We start from the raw sequence: 22,415 nt of genomic DNA, 5'->3' as shown, positions 1-22,415 counted from the left end.
ATCTTCAACCAGCTTTTCTTCTGCAGAGATTTTTAGAGTCAGAATAAAGAAGCAGTTAAAGTAAAACATCAGATATTTAAATATATAAATGTTGACATGGCTGCAGCAGCACTGACTGTCATTAGTTATTGGGTTTGATGACAGCATGCAGTGGATAAATGTCACAGAAATGATATGATGTGACTAATAATCTGAATATTATAAGAGCAGTCATGTCTGACAGGAGAAGCACAGAGCTTAAAAATCAATGAAGCCAAAATATCTTGTTATTAAGTTACAGTGGTGAAACACGACTGCTCCGTGGAGAATACATGACTGTATTCAACACTGCAGTTTCATTAAATATAAATGAGTTTGGGATGTTGCTATTGCTTCAGATTAACAAGACAAAAGTGAGGCCCAGACTGGCTTCATACTGCAATAACATACAGGTGTAATAATAACAGGGCAGATGGCTCATTGGGCCAACACCATGTTTACTGTCTCCTGGAGAAAGCAATGTGGCCTCAGATGAGCTACTTTGAGGGTTCGTCACATGACTTGTGGCCACGAACGCCATCATCACGTCCATCCATACGACCAACAACCCTCCAGTCGAACTAAAAAGTCCCCAAATCCCACTCAGAGTGTCAGAGCTGTGGAGCATCAAAACTGCAGACACAGACAAAGCAGCTCAACAGGAAACATGACACAACAACAATCTCATCTCAGACTGAAGAGACAGCAGAACAAGTTTCTTCCGTCAGACCCAGAGACTCACCAAGAAGAGGAGAGGGACTCTGTGCCATTACTGTACACCAGTCTCCCATCACTGTCTGATTAGAGAGCAATCAGCGGACCCCTAATCTAATTCTCAAGCCTCTTCCTCACAGAACTGCATTAGGAGGAAGATGTGACGGTGATGGTGGGAACATATAGAGACTATCTAAACCTCAGGGCTCCATCTTTGTGTCTCTGTGGTGTGAGATCACCTCCGGAGAGGCAGACACTGTGTCAGAAGTATCAACGTGAAGTGTTGGGCTGAAGTGGAGAGCAGGAAGTAGGACTGGATCATGTTTTAGACTCATATTAGCACATTAAAGCAAAGGGTTAACACAGCATGTATTATATAACTCCAGCACAGAGCAGCACAAAGCAGTCTGACAACAGTAGAGCCGCATATGACACATTCACTCAGCTCTGGACTGCAGATAGAAACGACGGAGGTCAGTTCTCAGTGATGTGACTCAACAGACAAAACAGTCTTTGACAAGGCTGTGATACTGAGACGTGTTCTGTGTGTGGCTGGATGTTGAGTCTTACTGTCGCGTTTGAAGTCCAGTGTACAGGTCAACAGGTCAGGAGGTGCTGTCCTCATCACCGCACACACACACACACACACACACACACACACACACTCTAATATACACACACACATACACCCACAGGCTGGTCCTACCTGAAAGACAGAGACAGAGGAGACAGGGGGTAAATAAAGGTTTCACTTTGAGGTTTTATGTGTTATTTTGCTTCAAAGCGCACCTCAAATTACAACACATTCTCACTCCATCCTTCACATACTGACTTTTGGTCATGGACTTTCCACGTCGAGATATGACATGCAACGTGGGTGCGTTGGATGTTGACGTTCTGGGACGGCGTGTTAAATTCAGCCTGTTACATGCATTGTCTGATTTCAAAATATACTTCAGTTTTCACAGGTAATGTAAAGTTTGCATGCAGTCCCTTTCAAAATAAAAGTGCTATGTTGATACAACACCACAAATTGATGTTTTTTTTTTTTTCCTTTAACAACAAATGCACATGGTTACTTGGGGTGGGAATCACCAGTAGATATGCTATACGATATCATCACAATACTTAAGTCACAAACATATACAGTTGCAATCAAATTTATTCAACCCCCATTGCGTATTAGGCTTATTGGCAAAATATACAATTTCTCAGCTGTTTGCAATAAACAAATTACACAAGAACTGTTTAAGTAGTTCAATGAAACCAATATTACAAGGGTTTTGATCCAAATTCAACACAAAATGCTACTTTTAATGACTACTGCAGTCTCAAAATTATTCAACCCCTTCATGACAAGCATCTTCAGTACTTAGTAGAGCACCCTTTTGCTGTTATGACCTGCTGCAAACGTGATGCATAGCCAGACACCAGCTTCAGACAGCGTTCATGAGGAATCTTAGCCCATTCCTCATGGGCGATGGCCTCCAGTTCAATGATATTCTTGGGTGTGCATTTTGCAACCGCCTTCTTCAAATCCCCCCTTTCTATGGGGTTCAAGTCAGGCGACTGTGACAGCCACTCTAGAATCTTCCATTTCTTCTTCTGAAATCAAGCCTTGGTGGACTTTGAGGTATGCTTTGGATCATTATCCTGTTGGAAGGTCCAATGACGCCCAAGCTTCAGCTTCCTCACAGACGACATGACGTTTTTACCTAAGATTTCCTGATACTTGACTGAATCCATCGTGCCCTCCACACGGTGCAGGTTTCCAGTGCCAGAGGCAGCAAAGCAGCCCCAGAGCATCACTGAGCCACCACCATGGTTCACTGTAGGCAGGGTGTTCTTTTCAGCATATGCTTCATTCTTCTTCCTCCAGACATACCGCTGTTCCCTAGGCCCGAAAAGTTCCAGTTTTGTTTCATCACTCCACAGAACAGAATTCCAAAACTTCTGTGGCTTATTTATATGGTTTTGAGCATATTGGAGCTGACTTTTCTTGTGCTTTTGGGTCAGTAGCGGTGTACGTCTTGGAGTCCGGGCATGGAGCCCTTCGGTGTTTAGTATGCGCCTTATTGTACAAACTGAAACCTCAGTGCCTGCTGCCACCAAGTCTTGCTGCAGGTGTTTTGCAGTCACTCGAGGGTTTTTGACCACTTGCCTCCTCAGGAATCTGCTGGCAGCCGCTGATAGTTTCCTCTTTCTGCCACGTCCAGGTAGTGTAGCCACTGTTCCTTTAACTTTGAACTTGCGAACTATGCTTCCAGCTGTATCTCTAGGAACATTCAGAGCTTTTTCTATCTTTTTGTATCCTTTTCCTTGTTTGTGCAAGGCAATGATTTCTTCTCTGAACTTTTTGAACAATTCTTTTGACTTAGCCATATTTCTAACATGCAATCAAATGTCACTCTCAACAAAACCCTAGCCAGTCCAGGTATTTATGTGTTCTGTCTCAAGCACACCTGAACTAATGAAGCCCTTGATTAGTTGCACCAGGTGTGATTGAAACAGGGGGTTGAATAATTGTGATTAGTTGCATCAGGTGTGCTTGAGACAGGGGGTTGAATAATTTTGAGACTGCAGTAGTGATTAAAAGTAGCATTTTGTGTTGAATTTGGATAAAACCCATGGTAATATTAGTTTTATTAAACTATTTCAACTGTTCTTGTCTACTTTGTTTATTGCAAACAGCTGAAAAATTATACATTTTGCCAATAAGCCTAATATGCAATGGGGGTTGAATAATTTTGATTGCAACTGTATTTTTGCAATCGATATGCTGAGTATTACGATAGAGTATAGTGTGATTTATTACCTTTTTTCAACTGTAAATGATGTCCCCAAAAGAAAACTCTGTCAACATCTGTTTCATCTAATAACATTAAGTTCTGTCGTCTGTTCATCTGACTTGAGCCCTTTTTTCTTTTCAGCAAACAGACTGAAAAGGCAATTTATTATATTTTCCTAATGGGCTACCTAAAAAGTTTCATTTGTATTTGTAATGTCAATAAGTTAAATGATCAAAAACTCAATCTTGCCTCACAAAAATATTGCAACATTATGCTGTATCAATTTTTTCCCCGACCCCTAGTGGTTACATTCTGCCAACACACCCACATGGTTGGGTTTAGGCAACAAAATCATGTGGTTGGGTTTAGGATAAAAGAACAGGGTTGCTGGTTGATAGTTGTTGGACCCATCCATCACCTGGCCCATCTGCCCAGCTTGGACTTTTACCATATTAACTTTCATTGTTGCCCTGCTGTGTTTACCCTGACATCTCCATGTGCCGTTAAACAATAACAGCAACTGGCCGCATATCATGCTGATATGAAAGGACAGCTTTTCTTGTCGCTGTCTAACACCGGAAGTCAACGCTGGTTTTCGATGACTCCAGAGCGAGACCGGGTTGCAAATAATGTTTTCTACAAAGATCTATCTTACAGTATCTGTTTGTCAGCCACACAATACTTTTACCGTTTGCACTTCACATTTTTGGCTCACAGTGGTGCAGTGGTTAGCATTGTCGCCACATAGCAAGAGGGTTCCTGGTTCAAACCCGGGGTTGGGGGAGCCCCTCTATGTGGAGTTTGCATGTTCTCCCCATGTCAGCATGGGTTTTTCTCCAGCTTCCTCCCACAGTCCAAAGACATGCAGGTTAATTGGTGACTCTAAATTGTCCGTAGGTGTGAATGTGAGTGTGAATGGTTGTCTGTCTCTATGTGTCAGCTCTGTGATAGTCTGGTGACCTGTCCAGGGTGAACCCTGCCTCTCACCCAATGTCAGCTGGGATGGGCTCCAGCCCCCCAGTGTGCCCTAACAGGATAAGCAGTTACGGAAAATGAATGAACTTTACATTCTGCTGAAACGTGTCTTTAAGGTGCCTCCAGAAACAACACAGGAAGCTAACAGTTTTTGCTGATCTGTATTATACATAAGCTATTAAATAGACTCTGCTGTGCTTTTTTGACCCTCCTTTAATCCACTGTCTTATTCACTGAGCAAAAAACAACAACATAAATTTACTGCTACGGAGACAGTGAGATGTGTTTGTACTCTCAGAGGAGTCCTTGCGAACACTGATGTGAAAAACACAGGAAATGAAACTGAGACAAACTCATTTTCTCCTAAAAGCAGAAAAAGATCCTGTACTAAAATCTGTCTCGACAAATGAGACCATTAAGGGAAAATCACTCGAGTGTTTCTCATCCCTGCTGGATTCAACTTCACATCGTCTCCTCGCTGTCTGTTTATCAAATCCTGAGCGTGGCAGGAGATGTGCAGAGAAGCTGTGGCCGGATTGAGATCATCACATTTCTTTGATGCATCACATCAAATCACACTCATTTCTGACCTCAGTGGGGAGGTAAAAATATCTCCTGAAATCACTTCATCACTGACAGTCTTTTAACGGATAATGATATCATGCTCCTATCCTCATTCACTGTTGCTTGCAAGTAAAAAGAATCATCCAACTAAATCAAGGAAACAAAAAATAATCCAGTTTATCTTATTTTAGCATTTTTGGTGAATAAGGAGCTCTAACTATCTCTAAACATCACTACCAGTGACTCCACACAGTCATTAGCAGCCTCCGATACTGGCTGGGACTTCTACCTGGCAGGAATCAGAGGCATTAAACCTTTCACCTCTGTATAACACTAATCTACAGGTAGAGAGAGAGAATTAAGACAGGCAGACATGGAGCTCGTTTTTCACTCCACTGGAAATGCGATTGGATAAATGTGCTGATCTCCAACTGTGGTAATTATTATTAAAGACTGATTCATTCATAAATAATTTCAATGAGAACACTGCACAATGATAATCATGATGAATGCATCCAAATTACAAACCGTGAACCTTGAAGAGAAGAAAACAGTAATTATTGATGGCAGCTTAAATTATACAGCTGATATGAACTTAAAATAAATGGCTGGAAAATGTGGATGTTAAAAAGAACAAAACATATTGTAAAACTCTGACACAACACAGCACCACAGGTGTCTGAAGAAGAGGTCATTCCCCGGTTTTCAGAAAATCCTCCCCGAGGCGATACAGAGGCCTGGTGATGCCTTCAGGCTCCTCTGTTGTATTTCAGCTGCTAATTTGTCAGAGACAAGACAACATAGAGTGTCTGTCTGCTGTCTGACTCTGTCCGTCTTTCATTCATACCCATGGTTCAAGAATATCTGTTATGATAAACCCTTTGGCCAACTAGTCTAAAAGACAGTCACGTCTGCTGACTTGGGCTGAGACAAAGACCCCCACTCTCTTTGTGGGTAGAGACAGCACCGCATGTGGCTGGTGTCTGCTGAGCTGCTGTGTGAATCTAATGTAAAGATGTTTCAAATCAGTAGCCCCTTTTACACTGCCAAATTTTCTGCGAATGTTGGGCCATTTTGCCGGCAAGCTGCGAGCGTTTAGACACACAGAGCCAGATTGGCGAGTTGATCCGAGGTGCCCAATTTTCCGCCCCGTAGGGTAGACATATTGGCCGAACCCTTTTAGTTTAAACAGACCGAGGCGGCCTTCCGCAACGGGAGGGGCTGTTGATGACTTGTGGGAGGAGCTGTTGATGACGCCGCACGTGCGACCCACTGGTCGTGGATAAACAGGAAACAGCTGATAGCAGGAATTAGCGAGCCGCTAGTAGCAAGAGGGAAACACAAACCTGACAGACACAGTAAATATGAGCAACTGGGGAGACATGGAATTGCATGCCCTCTTTGCCCTCGCAAACGAAAACGCCATTAACCATCAGATGACGGAGACAGTGAAGGACGGGCCGACTTACCAGAGAATCGCTGAAGGACTGACCAGCTACGGCTTCCCTCCCACATCACTGTTTACGTCACACGCTGAGCTACATGTTTTGTTACTTGCTCACACCCCCCATTGCCCCGAAAAAGACGCATTCTGTATAAACAAAAGTAGGTTGTTTTTTTTTTGCCGCACTCCCTGATTTTGTTTTTATACTGCCAATGCTGAAAAAAGACTGATTGGGCTTTCCTGCAAATTTGTACAACTCCTATCTAAAATGGGCTCGAGCTTCGAAGTCTGGTACAAACCAAATAACATCAACCGTAGCCCATCAACTTCTTTATAACCTAGGCCCCCGCAGTGGAGAAGTACAGGCCCCAGCCAGCCTAGGTGGTGAACAACCGAACTGGGTGGCGCAGTGGTCGAACCTTGCAGGGGTTGAAGACAAACCTAGAAACCCTGCACACCATATTTCAGGGATCATCAAGGAACAAAGAAACATGTTGGTGTATCATGCTCAGAGGGGAGTCAGCTGACATTAACCCAACCCTTTCCCCCAGTTCTGTGTTGTTCCTGCGGCCACAGACCCTGAAAAGAAGCCCCACATGTCCAAGAGATAGAACCCTATGAAAGGGCAGGGCATAGGCCACGAGTCCGCCGTACATATGTCCTCCACACTCACCACACCCCATGTGGAGTGTGTTTATACCACAGTAGGAGGATCCCTGTCCGCCTGACTGTAGGCTTGGGAGATGCACTCACAAAGCCACCTCGCAAGGTGTTTCTTTGATAAGGCCTTACCAGCTACACCATCACCAAAGCACACAAACAGCTGTTCAGGGCCTCTGACGGGGGCCAGTGCATTCAACATAATATGCTAACACACAAACCAGGCAGGTGGAGGACAAAAAGCATCTAACTATATTTCCCTCGACGTGAACGAACTCCTTATATTCTTGAGAAACAAATGAAGGGATTTAGTCTGAGAGAAGCCCCGCTGCGGTCACCTCGAAGCTGCAAGCAACTGAGGTGCATCAATAGGGCGGTTAGTTCACACACTATCTGCTGCTCAGTGTGCTACTCGCTGTCGCTGACAGGCAAAAGAATGTCGTATGTGGGAATCCCCCTCCCTATATACTGTGTCAGGTAGGTACATCCTGATTGGCCAGCCACATTTATGCTTTCCTCAGTGTGCCGGTGCAGGGTCGTGATTAGAGGAGTGTTACCAAAGAAGTCCAGTGAAGGGCGGAGCCTGTGTGAGATTAAACAAAGGAAGAACATACTGATAGTTGACACTATATCATGATTATCGACAACATTTCATATGAGGTGATATTATTTCTAGTAATAAGGTTTTCATTTACTGAAGATGAGTATGTACAGTATCTCCTGAGGACAGGGAGATTAATAAAGAAGAAACACTGCAGGCTAAATCAGCTGCTCAGTGATCATTAGAGCGTCTCTATTGTCTTCAGTGGTCTCAACTTCAGCTAGCTGGCTGCCGTCAATACAAGTAAACACAGGAGCACAACACAATGCTTTCACTGGTGTTTTTTAAGGCACAAAAACAACTTCAACACACACACATGTCCCACAAGTTTAGGAGCTCCAGAGGAAACACACACAACGTACCTACACACACGTGGACTAACTCAAAAGGTTGTGTGCAATTAAATAATCTGTAGCGCAAAGCAATCGTAAAACATCAAACACCGATCAAACACACACCTCCGCACACACACTTTGACTCCCACACACAGATTGTAACAAAGCTCTCTTTATCCACTGCCTTCAGTCAGAGAGCTCATTGAGATCCAACTGTAAACAGACTGAAGGAGTAAACACACAACCATTCCTCTCCCCAGTCTGTATTTACTGCCTTAATACTGTACGACTGTGTCCTAACTACAGAGGTTCAATCTATAAACACTGTTTACATGTGAAACTGATGTGTGTCCCAACACATTTATGCTGATGTGTGGTCATCTCTTGTAAAACAATGTAAAAATGGTGCAGTTTCCCCCTGAAAATTTCCCAGCACTTTGATGCAGTGGTTGAAGCATCAACCCATGTCCTCTCATTGCTATCCCATATAGAAGTGTGTGTAAGTGTGTGTGTGTCAGCTAATCTGGCTGTCTGTTTCTCAGCATGGAGGCTGCTGTTTGAGCAGACAGACATCATTAAGCTGCTTGACAGCATCAATCTGGGCTGACAGGACACCCATACTGGATGTAGGAGGTCTGAAAAATACACTTTAACACACACAACTTATACACACTACAGAGTGACACACACACACACACACACACACACACTCTCAGCTTTTAACTCCTATGTAACAGTCTATGAGCCAACACTCCTCTCCAATGACAGACAGCCTGACTCAATCATTTTTCCTTCCTCCTCCATCCACAAAGTACAGTGTGAGCCATCTCTTGTAGTTCTGTTGATATATTGGCTGTAAATCGACTCAGGTCTCCACGGAGACTGGTCCAACATGTGTGTCGTTGTTCCAGTGGAGGTCCTCTAACTCTGGACTGACTCTGATCCTGGAGATCCAGACTGAGCTGAGGGAAAACCTCTGTCTGACCCACACAGCTGCAGTAAACTCCAAACTAAATCAAACCTGACATGTCTGCAGGCAAAAAGGCAGAATTACCACAATATGGTTTGATCACCAAAATGAGTGCAGATTGTCCGGCTGAGTTTGCAGCAACATTCACACACAGCCTTGTTCACAATCATGTGACTAATTTAAATGTGTTCATCCCACCACAACTCCACAGCTCCTTCATCAGCTGCTGGACATCAATAAATAACCAGACCTCCAGTTATTACTGTGCCACATATTCAATAACAGCTCAACAGACAGGAAACATACTGCTGCCTTCAGTCCTCTGGTCTCTCTGTAAACATTTTAATCCACTGATCAGAATGTTCATTCTGAGAAACTGATTGAAATGAGAATCCAGCAGCATGACACAGTATCAGAGGTGTTTTCTTCAACAGGATTACCTGTTTGAATGAAGAATTAATAGAAACCAGATGTGTCAATGTATTTAAGGGGCGAACACTGAAACCAAGCAAAAAGCTTTAATCCTATAATCCTATAACACACTCTCACCTCTACATCCAGTAATTTATAGGATCAGTGTTACAGAAAGTTAACACTTTCAGCACTGGGCTGTTTCCTGTTTGCTTGACATTGTGTGTCCATAGTTGCTTTTATATGTATACACAATTCTGATTTTAAAAAAGCTCTAATATAGACCAAATCACAATGTTTATTTCCAATAACTTCTAGGTAGGAAATCATGGTGTCACGTACATAAAATCAAGCTGAGCAAATGCTGTTTTCAACAAATGCGTTGTTGAAAATAAAGGCTTTTGTTACATGCTTAAAACACTGGAACTCAGTGACACTGTAGCAAACACTGCAGACCTCAAAAATGAAAGACGCACAAGAATGTAACAGACAACGCTTTTAACATGGGTGTTGCCGTTCAGTTAGTGGGATACCTCCATGTGAAGTGTTTCACCCACAGGCTTAATCTGGCAGAGGACGTTAAATTGTATCTTAATAATATCACATCATGGGTTCTCACACAATTCCCACTCCTAACAGTTTACACTTACACTAATATTGTTTTTTTTCTGGTGGTTAAAATACGTTATTTGCTCCAGTCCTTTCCACAGCTGTACATTTCTAAGGTTCCCTGCCAGTAGATTTGGTTAATCAAAGATGATGGCGAAGCAGGAAAGAACATAAGATAAGCACATTATAAACATCAGCTAGGCCAGACCACAGTGTTTAACTTTATTATCTTAAACATTACAATTATGTCTGAAAATGACAACAGAAATCAACAAGTTTGCGGATTTTAAATCACTCCGCAATTATAATCAACTGCCAGCTGTCTCCTCAGAAGTGACTGTTGTTGTTAGCTCTACATCACAGTGATTCAGTCTATACATCCACCTGGAGCAGGCAGCATAATGAGCAGGAAAAACATAGTTCTTTTTTATAAAGATGGAAGAAAATTAAACTCCAATCTGAGTGAAACTGAAGTCACACTGGTCTGATACAAAACAGTGTCCAACGATCGGTAGGGAAATACACTTGATGATATAGAAATTATTTTTTTACAATTATGTGCTGCTCATCCAAATCAACTACAACATTCAGTCTCAGTATAAATTTATCACATTCGCTGCTCCACACAGACCTGGAGGCATTCGGAGCAGACACATAATTGCATTCAACAAAGGCTTAAAGCAAACACCACCAAGAACAATAACTATAATAATGACTATAAATAAACATATTTTTTAAATATCGTTCTGACTCACGGGAATGGCAAAGTCCACACCACAGCTATGACAGTGTGAAACTACAGCTCTGGAAAATTAAGAGACGACCACTACAAATTTTTTCTTAAATTAGCATATCTACATGTGTGACAGCCATTCCATTCCAGTGACTGTTGAATTCCAACACAAGCACACCTCAGTCTACTGAATGAGGTACTGATTAGGTGATCACCTGAAGCAAATCTTATTTAATAAGGAAAACCAGCCGGATGGCAAAAACAGTGCTAGTAGTTCCTCAAAAGTAATTGGAATCAAAAAATGGCTACTGACCATGCCAAAAGAGTTGGAAAGAAAAGTTCTGAATGAGGAAAAGGAGGGTTCAATTCTGGCTTCACTGGCAGAGGGATACAGTGGGCGTCAGGTTGCTTCCATCCTTAAAATTTCAAAGACGGCGGTTCATAAGAACAAGGTCAAGCAGCAGACATTGGGGACAACAAAGCTACAGACCGGCAGAGGGCGAAAAAAACTCTCCACTGAATGGGACGACCATCAACTCATTCGAATGTCACTAAGCAAAAAAAATGCACACCTTTGAAGAGTCTCCTGAACAGGTGCGTAGGAAAAAACTTCAGCAGGTCAAGAAAGAAAAAAGATTCCCACACACTGTTGCCAAACTTGCAAAATATTTAATGGGACAAGGCAGCTACGTTTCGGTCATTACAACCTTCGTCAGGCAGAGTTGTCACTAAGCAACCATAGGATGACATCAAGTAACCTACAAAAAGAATGGCAAATGGCAGCTAGGGTGAGGTGCACGGCGAGAATGGTTCACAACAGGCTCCTAGGGGCAGAGCTGAAGTCGTGTAAAGCTAGAAAGAAGCCCTTCGTCAATGAGAAGCGAAGAAGAGCCAGGCTGAGGTTTGCATACGACCATGAGGATTGGACCATAGAGGACTGGAGTAAGCTTTGCCCAACACCTGGTCATCTGATGGTTAGACGGAGACCTGGAGAGGCCTACAAGCCACAGTGTCTCGCGCCCACTGTGAAATTCGCTGGGGTTGCTTCAACAAGGCTGGAATCGGGCAGATTCGTCTTTGTGAAGGACGCATGACTCAAGCCACGTACAAGGTTATCCTGGAAGAAAACTTGTTTCCGTCTACTCTGACAATGTTCCCCAACTCTGAGGATTTTGCCAGCAGGACAATGCTCCATGCCACACAGTTAGATCAGTCAAGGTGTGGATGAAGAACCACCAGATCAAGACGCAGTCATGGCCAGCCCAATCTCCAGACCTGAACCCCATTGAAAACCTCTGGAATGTGATCAGGAGGAAGATTGAAAGTCACAAGCCATCAAACACAGCTGAGCTGCTTGAATTTCAGCGCCAGGAGTAGGGATGGGTACCGAACCCCGGTATTGAATGAGTCCCGGGGCTACATTCTTCAGGACCGCAGTATTGATAAGCTCTGACCTTAACAGTTCCGCTATCGGTATGGAGCAGAAGCGGGGTTTTTAGTTAAACGTTATCTTGCACATTTATCTCACCAACTCCGTCAATTATCCGTCATTGTATCATAATTATCGCTATTCTCCCTGAAGACGAGAGATCTGTCTCACTCAACCTGGCTGCCTGCTGTGTGTGAGTGGAGAGCAGGGGGGCGGGGCTGTTGTTCCAGTGACACACACAAACACACACACACACACACACACACACACACACACACACACACACACACGACAACGCATACACCAACTCAAGCTCGTAGTCTACCTTTAGATAGATAACGATGGCAGAGAGAGCCAAACGGTCAAAAGTGTGGCTTTACATTACAAGAGTTGATGCAAACACAGCGCGTTGTCACAAGTGTGACAAATGTTTTGCGTGTAAGGGCGGCAATACTAGTAATTTGTCAAAACACCTTGCAAAAGTGCATCATATTCAGACGTACAGGGTTTGACTGTCCTAGCACAGCTAGTTCATTTACGTCCAGTCCAGGTTTGTAACATTATGGTAGCAGCCAACACGAGTTAATAACCATTAGCTATTTTGCGACCCTATTTACTAAATAGGGTTTCAGATTTGGGATTTTATTTGTGTATTTTTCAGATACTTCTAAATACATGAATATAACCATAATTAGAGCCTGGGCTGGGTGCGTGGGATTTCCCCCCCTCTGGTCTATATATCCATAGTGATTAATGTTACATCACCATATAAAATACCTAGAATACCTAACATACCTAGAAAACCTAATATTTTTACTTGTAGGCTAGATTTGTTTATATACACTACAGTGATTTGTTTTCCACAGTGCTCTACGGTGTGAGCATTTTACTGCATTTGCGACTAAAAACAGTTTTGTGCAAGTAAAAGAAATCATTCAGGAGCACGCTGTGCGAGTACAGATTTCAACCAGCAGCAGAATCCTGTCAGTTGTGGGTTGAACGGGGGTCACAGACACAGACAGGAATATGTATTCCTGTCAAATACGGCGGCCATAGTGCTCCGCGGTGCAAGATAACACCTTACCGGCAACGGAGAAGTCCAGCTCCAATAACGTCCTCTTCTTGGTGTCATGACTGTCAGAAGTACCTGAACAGCCGAGCCGAGGCGGCACACAGGTATGTGATGTGTCAGAGGAGAAATGAGCCGTTCACATTTCTCTCTGTGTGGCAGGTAATGGCCCACAAACCTCACCACACTTTAGGGACTGTTCTTTACTTATGAAGGGACTGTTCTTTACTTGTCAGGGGAGGAGGGTGGCTGGTTGATTTTTATTTTATTTATTTATTTTATTTTGATCCCCCCTATGTTAATCACTCATTGATGCTGTTTTTGAAGTATGAATAAGTCAATAAGTAATGTATTCCATTGAAATATCATTGATGTATTATAGAAAAGTGATTTATCTTTTTATAAATGACAAAAGGCACATCTGCCTCATTTTCGCTGTGGTATCGTGATACTACTCAGAACCGTGATACTTTCACTGGTATCGTACCGTGGGTCCCAATTTTGGTACCCTGACAACACTATTATTTTATGTATTTTACATTTCAAGCTGTAAAAAGTAAAATGTTATGTTAAAAAACTATTTTGTTGCATAAGGAGAATTGAGAAAATAAAGCACTTTATGTTGTTGATTTGTTTTTTTCTTCCTCAAAAAGTATTGATAAGAGTACCGTTAAAATACCGGATCGATAAGCAGTATTGATAAGAGTAGTAGTACCGTTAAAATCTTAACGATACCCTCCCTAGCCAGGAGTGGCATAAAGTTACCCAAATGTTGTCAGTAGTTTATAGAATGAAACAAAAATGTTAATTTTACTCAAACACATACCTACAAATAGTAAAATAAGAGAAACTGATAATTTTGCTTTGGTCTCTTAATTTCTTCCAGAGCTGTATATCACTGGAACACTTTCATAGGGAATGACAAAAAAAAAAAAGATTGACAGCAAATCAAATCCATCCAAATTCACAGGACCACAGAGCACAAGCTTGGCGCTACTGTTTACAGAACATCATCATTAATCAGGGTGAACGCTCACATCGTTTCCGTATCATAACAGCTATCGTTCTTGGCGTGGGTGACCCTTTAATGTACTCTCAGATTGACTCATCCTCAGAATGACACTCGAGCACATCTAAACAACTTGTACTTGATATATGTGTGTCCATCTTTACTCTACAGCAGTTAAGCCATCCCATTAGTGCTTCGGGACATTGTAAAATGTCACTGCAACATAAACAGAGACCTCACTGCTGACTAACCCCTCATTTTTCAGTAAGCTGGAAACAAGTGACATTAGAATTTCAAGTCTGTCCAGATTAGAATGATGACTCTTCCAGGAAGTCTCACAAAGAGACTCAGAGAACTATGGCAGATGATATTACAGAAAGCACCAGGCTGAATGTTTTGGCCACACCCCAGAGAACATCTCCTGAGTGATTCACATTTATGCAATGAGTCCGCCTACCAGATCAAGTCTAATTTCTGCAACAGCAACCAAGCCAAGACCAAATTACTTTTTTTTTTTGAAGTACTTCTTTCATTCCTGAGGACAGAAACAAGAATAAGTCATAAAAGAGCAAGCTAACCTTCCTTTTTCAGTGATTAAACTATTTTTTTCTTTCTTTATGCCAGTGAAAGAGGGAAAAACAGAAGACCCTGAGACTCATTAGTCACAAACAGTTTGTCTAAAAACCACCAGCAGAGACAGAGGAAGTGGAGCACACACTCTGCGGCTCTGATGAAGGATGAAGTTATCTTCTCTGGCTCAACCATGGAGTCCTCTGCTGCCAAAGAAAACACATCCTTGTTTTGCATGTTTTTATTGTCACAGATTCCCAACGCACCGAGACTGAATCACCAAAAGATGTCAGAATCACTGAAGCACAAATTTTACAGCAAATGATCTGTTTAAACCTGCAGCCAGGGGACAAAGAGGAGGATTTGTTTTCACTTAAGAATGGGAAAAATAACCACAACTGAGAATCACTCACAATCACTCCCTATTGCTATGGTGTAAATACGTGCAGATCTTACTTATAATCACACACTGAAACTATTTCTGGTTCACTGAGAGAAACAACCGCACATAGGAATGTGCATACATTACAACAAAGCAGCACAAAGGCAGTATATTTTTCACTTATTTGCACAACTTGGTGTTGAATTAATGAACCCAAACAGAGCAGTGAAAATAATGAGCAGCTGGTCTTGTTAGAGGGAGACAGAGCAGGTGAACAGTGATCTACCTGTGTGATTAAAACCGATGTTCAGCAGAGGATAAATGTCTGGTCTCACTAAAATAAGAAGCTGAACTAATCACCTGCTTCAATAAGAAGGTAAAATCAGTAGCCCCTTTTACACTGCCAGATTTTCTGCGAATGTTGGTCAGTTTTGCCGCCAAACTGCGAGCGTTTAGACACACTGAGCCGGATTGGCGAGTTGATCCAAGGTGCCCAATTTTCCGCCTCGTAGGGTAGTCATATTGGCGGAACCTTTTTGGTTTAAAAAGAACAAGACGCCCTTCCGCCATGGGAGGGGCTGTTGATGACTTGTGGGAGGAGCTGTTGATGATGCCACACGAGTGACCCACTGGCGGTGGACTAACAGGAAACAGCTGATAGCAGGAATGAGCAGCCAGTAGCAAGAGGGAAACGCAAACCTGACACTACAGTAAAGATGAGCAACTGGGGGGACAAGGAATTGTGCGCCCTCCTTGCCCTCGCAAATTAAGAGGCCATTAACCATCAAATGACAGGAACGATGAAGGACGGACCGACTTACGAGAGAATCAGCTTTGACACAATTATTCCAGGAGAGATAAAAACAAAGAGAGAGAAATGGCTTAAAGTCATGACAGCCATAAAACCAGAGGTGATGGAGGACGAAACAAAGTAAAGAAAGTAATGTGAGTCTGGTGAGAAGTGTGAGATGCAGAGGGAGGTTTACTGTATGTGTGAACTAATGAGAGGAAAGTTAGAGGGGAGTGAAAAGATTTTAACAACTCACTGAGAAAGGATTTAGTGTGAGAGCTGCTGATGGGAATCTGAACTGTGGATTTTTTAGTCCACTCTATTATATCCACTCTCTGCTAAACAGCAGATGAGCATAAAAAGACATTATTTTGTACTGAGTGAGAAAAACAGATAAAGAGAAGCCAGGTGAAGCACACCTTAATGCAAACCCTTTGTCCACTTTGTGCCATTTGTGTGTGTGTTGTTCTGCGGGTTTTTGAGGTGAGCTGCTGTGTTGGTGTGAAGCTGTGAAAAGCATCAGCTGCTGAACAGCATTGCATTCTATGTGAAAGCTTCTTCTAAGAAAAAGTCTCCTGCTCAGCAGCTGACTCTTAAAGTTGGATGTCGCGTTAGCATTTTAGCATACTGGCACACTGCAGCAGCTTGAGAAGTTTAAACAGTTGACTCTACAAAGGCACAGTTTAAGATGAACAATATCAAAATGTGCAAATGAGTCGACATCTGTTAAAAGAATAAGTAAACAGCAAAAATCAGACCAAACTGTCAGTGCCAACATTCAACAGTGTCCAATCGTCCCTTCTGCCGAATGCAACACGTTTCTCCAAACACAGACCGAGCTGTTGATTCAAATAATTACATGTTGGAGGTGGAAATTTGTGCAGCTGTGTGATGGGATGCCAAATAAATCATCTATGAGAGAACGGGAGTGTTTCTGTGTTTTTAAAAGGGATATTTTTCCCTAAAACCCTCTGAGTATTATGCATTTTATGTACCTCATTGAGATTGGATTGGATTGGACAGCACCTCCAAGTCTGAGGCCATGGTTCTCTGCCGTAGAACAATGGGTTGTCCATTCTGAGTTGGGGGTGAGTTACTGCCCCAAATGAGGGTGTTCAAGTACCTCGGGATCTTGTTCACGAGTGAGGGTAGAATGGAGTGTGAGATGGATCGGCGGTGTGGCACAGAATCCGAAGTGATGTGGGCGCTGTGCCGAACTGTCGTGATAAAGAGGGAGCTGAGCCAGAAGGCAAAGCTTTCGATTTCTTGGTCCATCTACGTCCCAACCCTCTCCTATGGTCATGAGCTCTGGGTAGTGACCAAAAGCATGAGACTGTGGATACAAGTGGCCGAAATGAGTTTCCTCAGAAGGGTGTCTGGGCTCAACCTTAGAGACAGGGGAAGGAGCTCGGACATCCGGAGGGAGCTCAGAGTTCCTTCGCATTGAAAGGGGTCAGTTGAGGTGATTCAGTCATCTGATCAGGATGCTTCCTAGGCGCTTTCTGTTAGAGGTGTTCTGGGCACGTCCCACTGGTAGGAGGCCCCGGGGCAGACCCAGAACACACTGGAGGGATTACATATCCCATCTGGCCTGGGAACACCTTGGGGTCGCCCAGGAGGCGCTGTAAAGCATTGCTGGAGAGAGGGACGTCTGGAATACCTTGCTCAGCCTGCTGCCCCTGCGACCCCGCTTTGGACAAGCGGTTGAAAATGGATGGATAGACACCAGGACAAGTTTTCATGACAAAAAAGGTATTTAAACATCAATATAAATTAAACCAAGTCTGCAACTAGCCTCCTGTCAAACGATCAAACTTTAAATACGGCTAAACTTTCTACTTCTGTTGGAACTGACCGTGTGGATGGATGACAATAAGTTGATCATGCAACAGAAGTAGCTAAACATAATTTTCTGGATATTTTTGGTATTTTTCTTCAGCTATGAAAACTCATCACCACTGGAATCTATTGTAACTGATAAGTTAGTGAGTTAGTGAAGAGGAAAACATTTTACAGCCACCATACAAGCCAACAGGGATGGAGTTTTTGATATTTAATTGAGTATGATTGAAGAATCACTTTAAGATCGATTATACGGGACAATGAATAAGTATCTATAGACTGATGTACAACAGCTTCAATAGCCACACGAACATAAACAACCACAGCAGCCGAGGCAACTTCATGAACCAAATGACCACAATGTTTGTACCATCATGTGGGTAATGTGTCGGTAGATGAAAGGGGGGACGTCAAATCTCTGACTGACATCACAGTCAGATGAGCGGTTCAAAAAGAGCAGTGGTTCACTTCTGTTTCCAGCACTGACCCTGAAGACCTGAAAGTGTTTCCTCACTGGAAACCGATTTCCTCATGAATTCTAACTGAGCAGTTGATCGATCACCGTGTTGCTTTTGTCACCACTCCATTACCAAACACTCACAGTTCCTTTTAGAGCCGCTGTACTTACAGTCTGGAGAGCGTCATCACTTACTGCTGACATTTCATTACAAAAGTAGACATTAGAGAAGACATGGAAACGAATTATTCTTTATCCTTCTCTTTCTCTGACTACCATCATCTCTCCTTCACCACACATTGCTTCTCCCGTCTCCCTTCATCCACCTGTATCACACTCTCTCTCATGTTCACCTCACACACACTCCACACTTACAGGCTCGTTGCCAACGTAAGAGCAGTGCCAACGAGAATCCAATAGGTCAGATCTGACTGATGCAGACATCATGGGTCACAGTTAGAAGAGACGTGGGTGAAGGTATGAAGGTGTTTCAAGTAGGTGTAGAACCAGAATGGATGTATAAACACCAATGTTTAAGGATTCACAAGCTTATGTGCAACTGAACTGCACACACACACACACCTGATGAGAGGCCAGCATGCTGAAGTAAGTCCACCAGTGGAGCCTCCACATGTCTGTGCACTACTCTCCCACTGTGCTGAGAGGAGACTGTGTGCTGAAGCTGTCAGCTGCACCATCAGCCTCTGAGGCTGCTCTCCTCTCTGTGTCACACACTGCTACTGTACATGAAGACTGCAGCTGTCAGCTCAGCTCAGCTTCACTCCTCACTAACTTTATTTAGAGAAACAAACACAGCTCTACTGGAACAGTCAACAGCTTCGCCATGAGGAGCTCTCTCTGTCATGTCAGGTGTTTTCAGGAAGGGAAGTCACTTCACATACCTTCAGAGCTCGAGTCAGCAGCAGACGGACAGACGCACAATAAACATCCACGGTAGCTGTAATTTCCCTCTCAACTCCCGTGTTCCCTAGTGGAAAACGTCCGGACATGAAATGAAAAGAATGAAACCATCCCTTGCCTTGAAATCCAAAGAGGAAAGCGACGGCGGGGATCCACACGGCGTGTATCCAGAAGTAAAGCATGGTGTCCTTCAGTCAGGTGCAAACGCTCCGCGCTCTTCCCGACCAAGCTCCGTCTCCAGCGGTTAATTTCCAGAAGAGAAAGCGCTGCGAATGGAGCCGAGCGGAGGAAGAAATCCCAGTCTGAACGGTGCTGGTGAACACAAGAGCTGGAGACTCTGTCACTGCTGCGGCTGCTGCTGCTTTACACGGACTGGGGCGACATCTACCGACACACTCATCCACAGGCAGAGTGTGTGTGGTCAGTGTGTTTCATGACTCAGCACGAAGAGCAGAACTCATGTGAACAAATCCAAAACATGTCATTCAGCAGCACAGCCATGATTTGTCACATCGAGGCTCTCACTCTTTCTGCCTCTCAGCATGTTCACTGCTGGACAGGGAAGAAGTGAAGGAGAGGGGACCGGAAGTAGAAAGGAAATCACCTGTTTGCAGTTGGAACTCAATTACTCATGACCATATATGGGCATGTCTCTGTTTCCTTATAAGGCCTCATTACACCTGAGGTTCACTGTGATATTGGAGAGTGTCCATTAGTGTATGACAAGCTTGTTTCTCAGGTCAGGTATCAGTTACCTGGAGGCCTCCCTTTGCTGTGCATTTCTAAGTTTGAATTATATTATGTGAGTGATGCTGTGATTCTCTGTCAGACCTCCAGGTGTCAGAGCTCTTCTGCCATAACTCTTATCTGTTCTATCACTTTATTAAATAGCACAAAAGACAACTTTATAGTTTCCCTCTTTATTTGTTCACCTCTGCCGCCACATTTACAAGTCAATTTCAATTAAATATTCAGTTGTCGAGTCAACAGTGGATACTGATGTCTCCTGTTTGGAAAAATTCATGGCTCACAAATATCTCCTCAGGCTAGGATGTAAAATACATGAACAATAAAATAAATATTACAAATAAAGACACTTTTATTTGCTATATTTTCAATAATTGAAACTTTTCAAACATTGATAAAACATATTATTGATTCTGTTGTAAACGTTTCCTTTTAACAAAAAAGGATTATTAAACAGGAAACAACAGTCACAATAATCTATATGTGTAACTATAGCAAAATGAATGAAGGACAAAAGGTGAAGATAAAAGCACATATGGAATATTTGCATATTAAGGAAAGTTATTTTTGTCCAGATGATATCACCCACATGTTCTCCTTCTGACATGTAATTAAAAGCTAAAATAAATGTCCTGTCAGTGTACAGTCCTCTGAGTGTATCTATAGGAGCTGCTTGGTCCCATATGTGCTAATATCTGTTAGAGTTCAAAGTGAAGAGAGTTTAGTTGGTCTCAGTGGAGAAAGCCAGTTATCTGTGTGCATACAAGTGTGGTGTTTTACCCCAAAGACATCCTGACACTAGATTTATTACACTTAGTTCTCACACAGTCACACAAGCTGCTGCTTTAGCTTTTAGATTTAACTCCAGCTGCAGTGAGAGTAAAAACTTCAACTACTAAAAAATGGTGATATTTTATTTCCAAATGTCTCAACATTAAAGTTTTCATTAGCATCACATTCAGAATTATCCTCACATTAACATTAAAGCAGACATACCTTTGTAGATATATATGACATCTCTAAACCTCATCATCTGATGCAGAGATAACACCAGCTCTGTTCATATGGGTCACCATGGTGTGACTGAATGATTGGTGTTTGATAAAGAAGTTAATGCCTTGTGAATCAGTGTTAAATCATATAATATACGGGTGTGTTTTCACTTTCCATCCCAGCAGCAGCCCTGCTCAGTAAACAGCAGTTAGCAGCAGCAGTAATGATACGTTTCATTGTTTGACTCTTCTGTTCAGTAAATGGCTGCACAGTCGTCACTGACACAGACACACTCATCATTTCATACTAATAATAATAAAATACAACAGGTGCTTTCTGTCATTTCACAGTATAAACTGAACTTAGTTTTTGGATCTTTGCCCTCACACAGAAGAAACACTGCTGCTTGGAGACACATTTTATATTATATTTGTATTTGCTTCATTTGTTTTCTCACTTTTGTTTCCTTTTAGTTTCCATCTGTGTTCAGCTTCCACCCACAAGACCTGACGACACAGGCCCACTGTGTTTGGAGGGTTTATTTACATCTCCCCACCTGTTTCTGTCACACTGCTCATTTGTATTTGAGGCTCAGAGGAGAAGAAGACTGTTCTCATCACAACATGCCAGCAGCAAGAGAAACAAAGCAAAGGTTAGACTGAATCCATCAAAACAACCTGATGAGACATAGAGTTTACTGTCAGAGTCGGAGACGTGAGACTGCTGATTCTCACAGATAAGTCAAGTGTGTGTGTGTGTGTGTGTGTGTGTGTGTGTGTGTGTGATCAGTGACATCACCACTGTAGGTAAAAACACGTCCCCCTCATTACATTCCCTCATTAGAGAGAAACACTCTGATTCATTTAACAGAGTGCAGTCCACTCATGTCTTATCACACTGAACACTGAGTTCAAAGCTCCTGACCTCTAAGTGTCTTGATTCATAATTCATTTCCAGCCCACAGTGTTTCTGTCCTCCAGCAAACCTCTGGATGTCACTGTGAAAGATTTAAGATAAAGCTGCTGAATTTGGGGGCTGCGTCGACCGTCAGGAAAATATATGAGGAGGAAATATGGAAACATATGGCAGTGGCATGAGACAAGGCAACGTGTTCACTGTCCAGGATACACTCTCAGATCAAGAGGCATGCTGGGAATTCAAAGTAGGCTTTACTTTTCTGCAGATCAACCGTACACCAGAGACAGAGATCATCAAAACAAAGAGATAAAAGAGAAAGGCAGGAGATGATGGAGGTAGAGAGCAAACAACAGGCAGATAAATCAACCACAGAAGGTGAGAATAAAGCTGAAGTGATCTGTGCTGATTCACATGGAGACATCTGTGACTCTGCATCACTCTGTCTCCCACCAGAGACTCTCAGCT

General features: G+C 42.8%; 1 protein-coding gene across 3 annotated transcripts in view; it reads right to left on the bottom strand.

Annotated features, from left to right (window-relative positions):
- Positions 1-22,415, bottom strand: part of lsamp (limbic system associated membrane protein) — a 754,238-nt gene that overhangs the window by 640,811 nt on the left and 91,012 nt on the right. The window contains exon 1 of one of the 3 annotated variants that reach the window (XM_033630981.2): positions 19,411-19,617. The exons of the other annotated variants lie outside the window; for them this stretch is intronic. Coding sequence (XP_033486872.2) covers positions 19,411-19,474 — 64 coding nt within the window. The 5' untranslated portion in view covers positions 19,475-19,617. Of the gene's footprint in view, positions 1-19,410; positions 19,618-22,415 lie in introns of those variants that run through there. 3 annotated transcript variants of the gene reach the window in all.

This window comes from Epinephelus lanceolatus, chromosome 4 (genome assembly GCF_041903045.1).
Source record: "Epinephelus lanceolatus isolate andai-2023 chromosome 4, ASM4190304v1, whole genome shotgun sequence".
Classification (NCBI taxonomy): domain Eukaryota; kingdom Metazoa; phylum Chordata; class Actinopteri; order Perciformes; family Serranidae; genus Epinephelus; species Epinephelus lanceolatus.
This window is presented reverse-complemented; position numbering and strand designations above follow the sequence as displayed.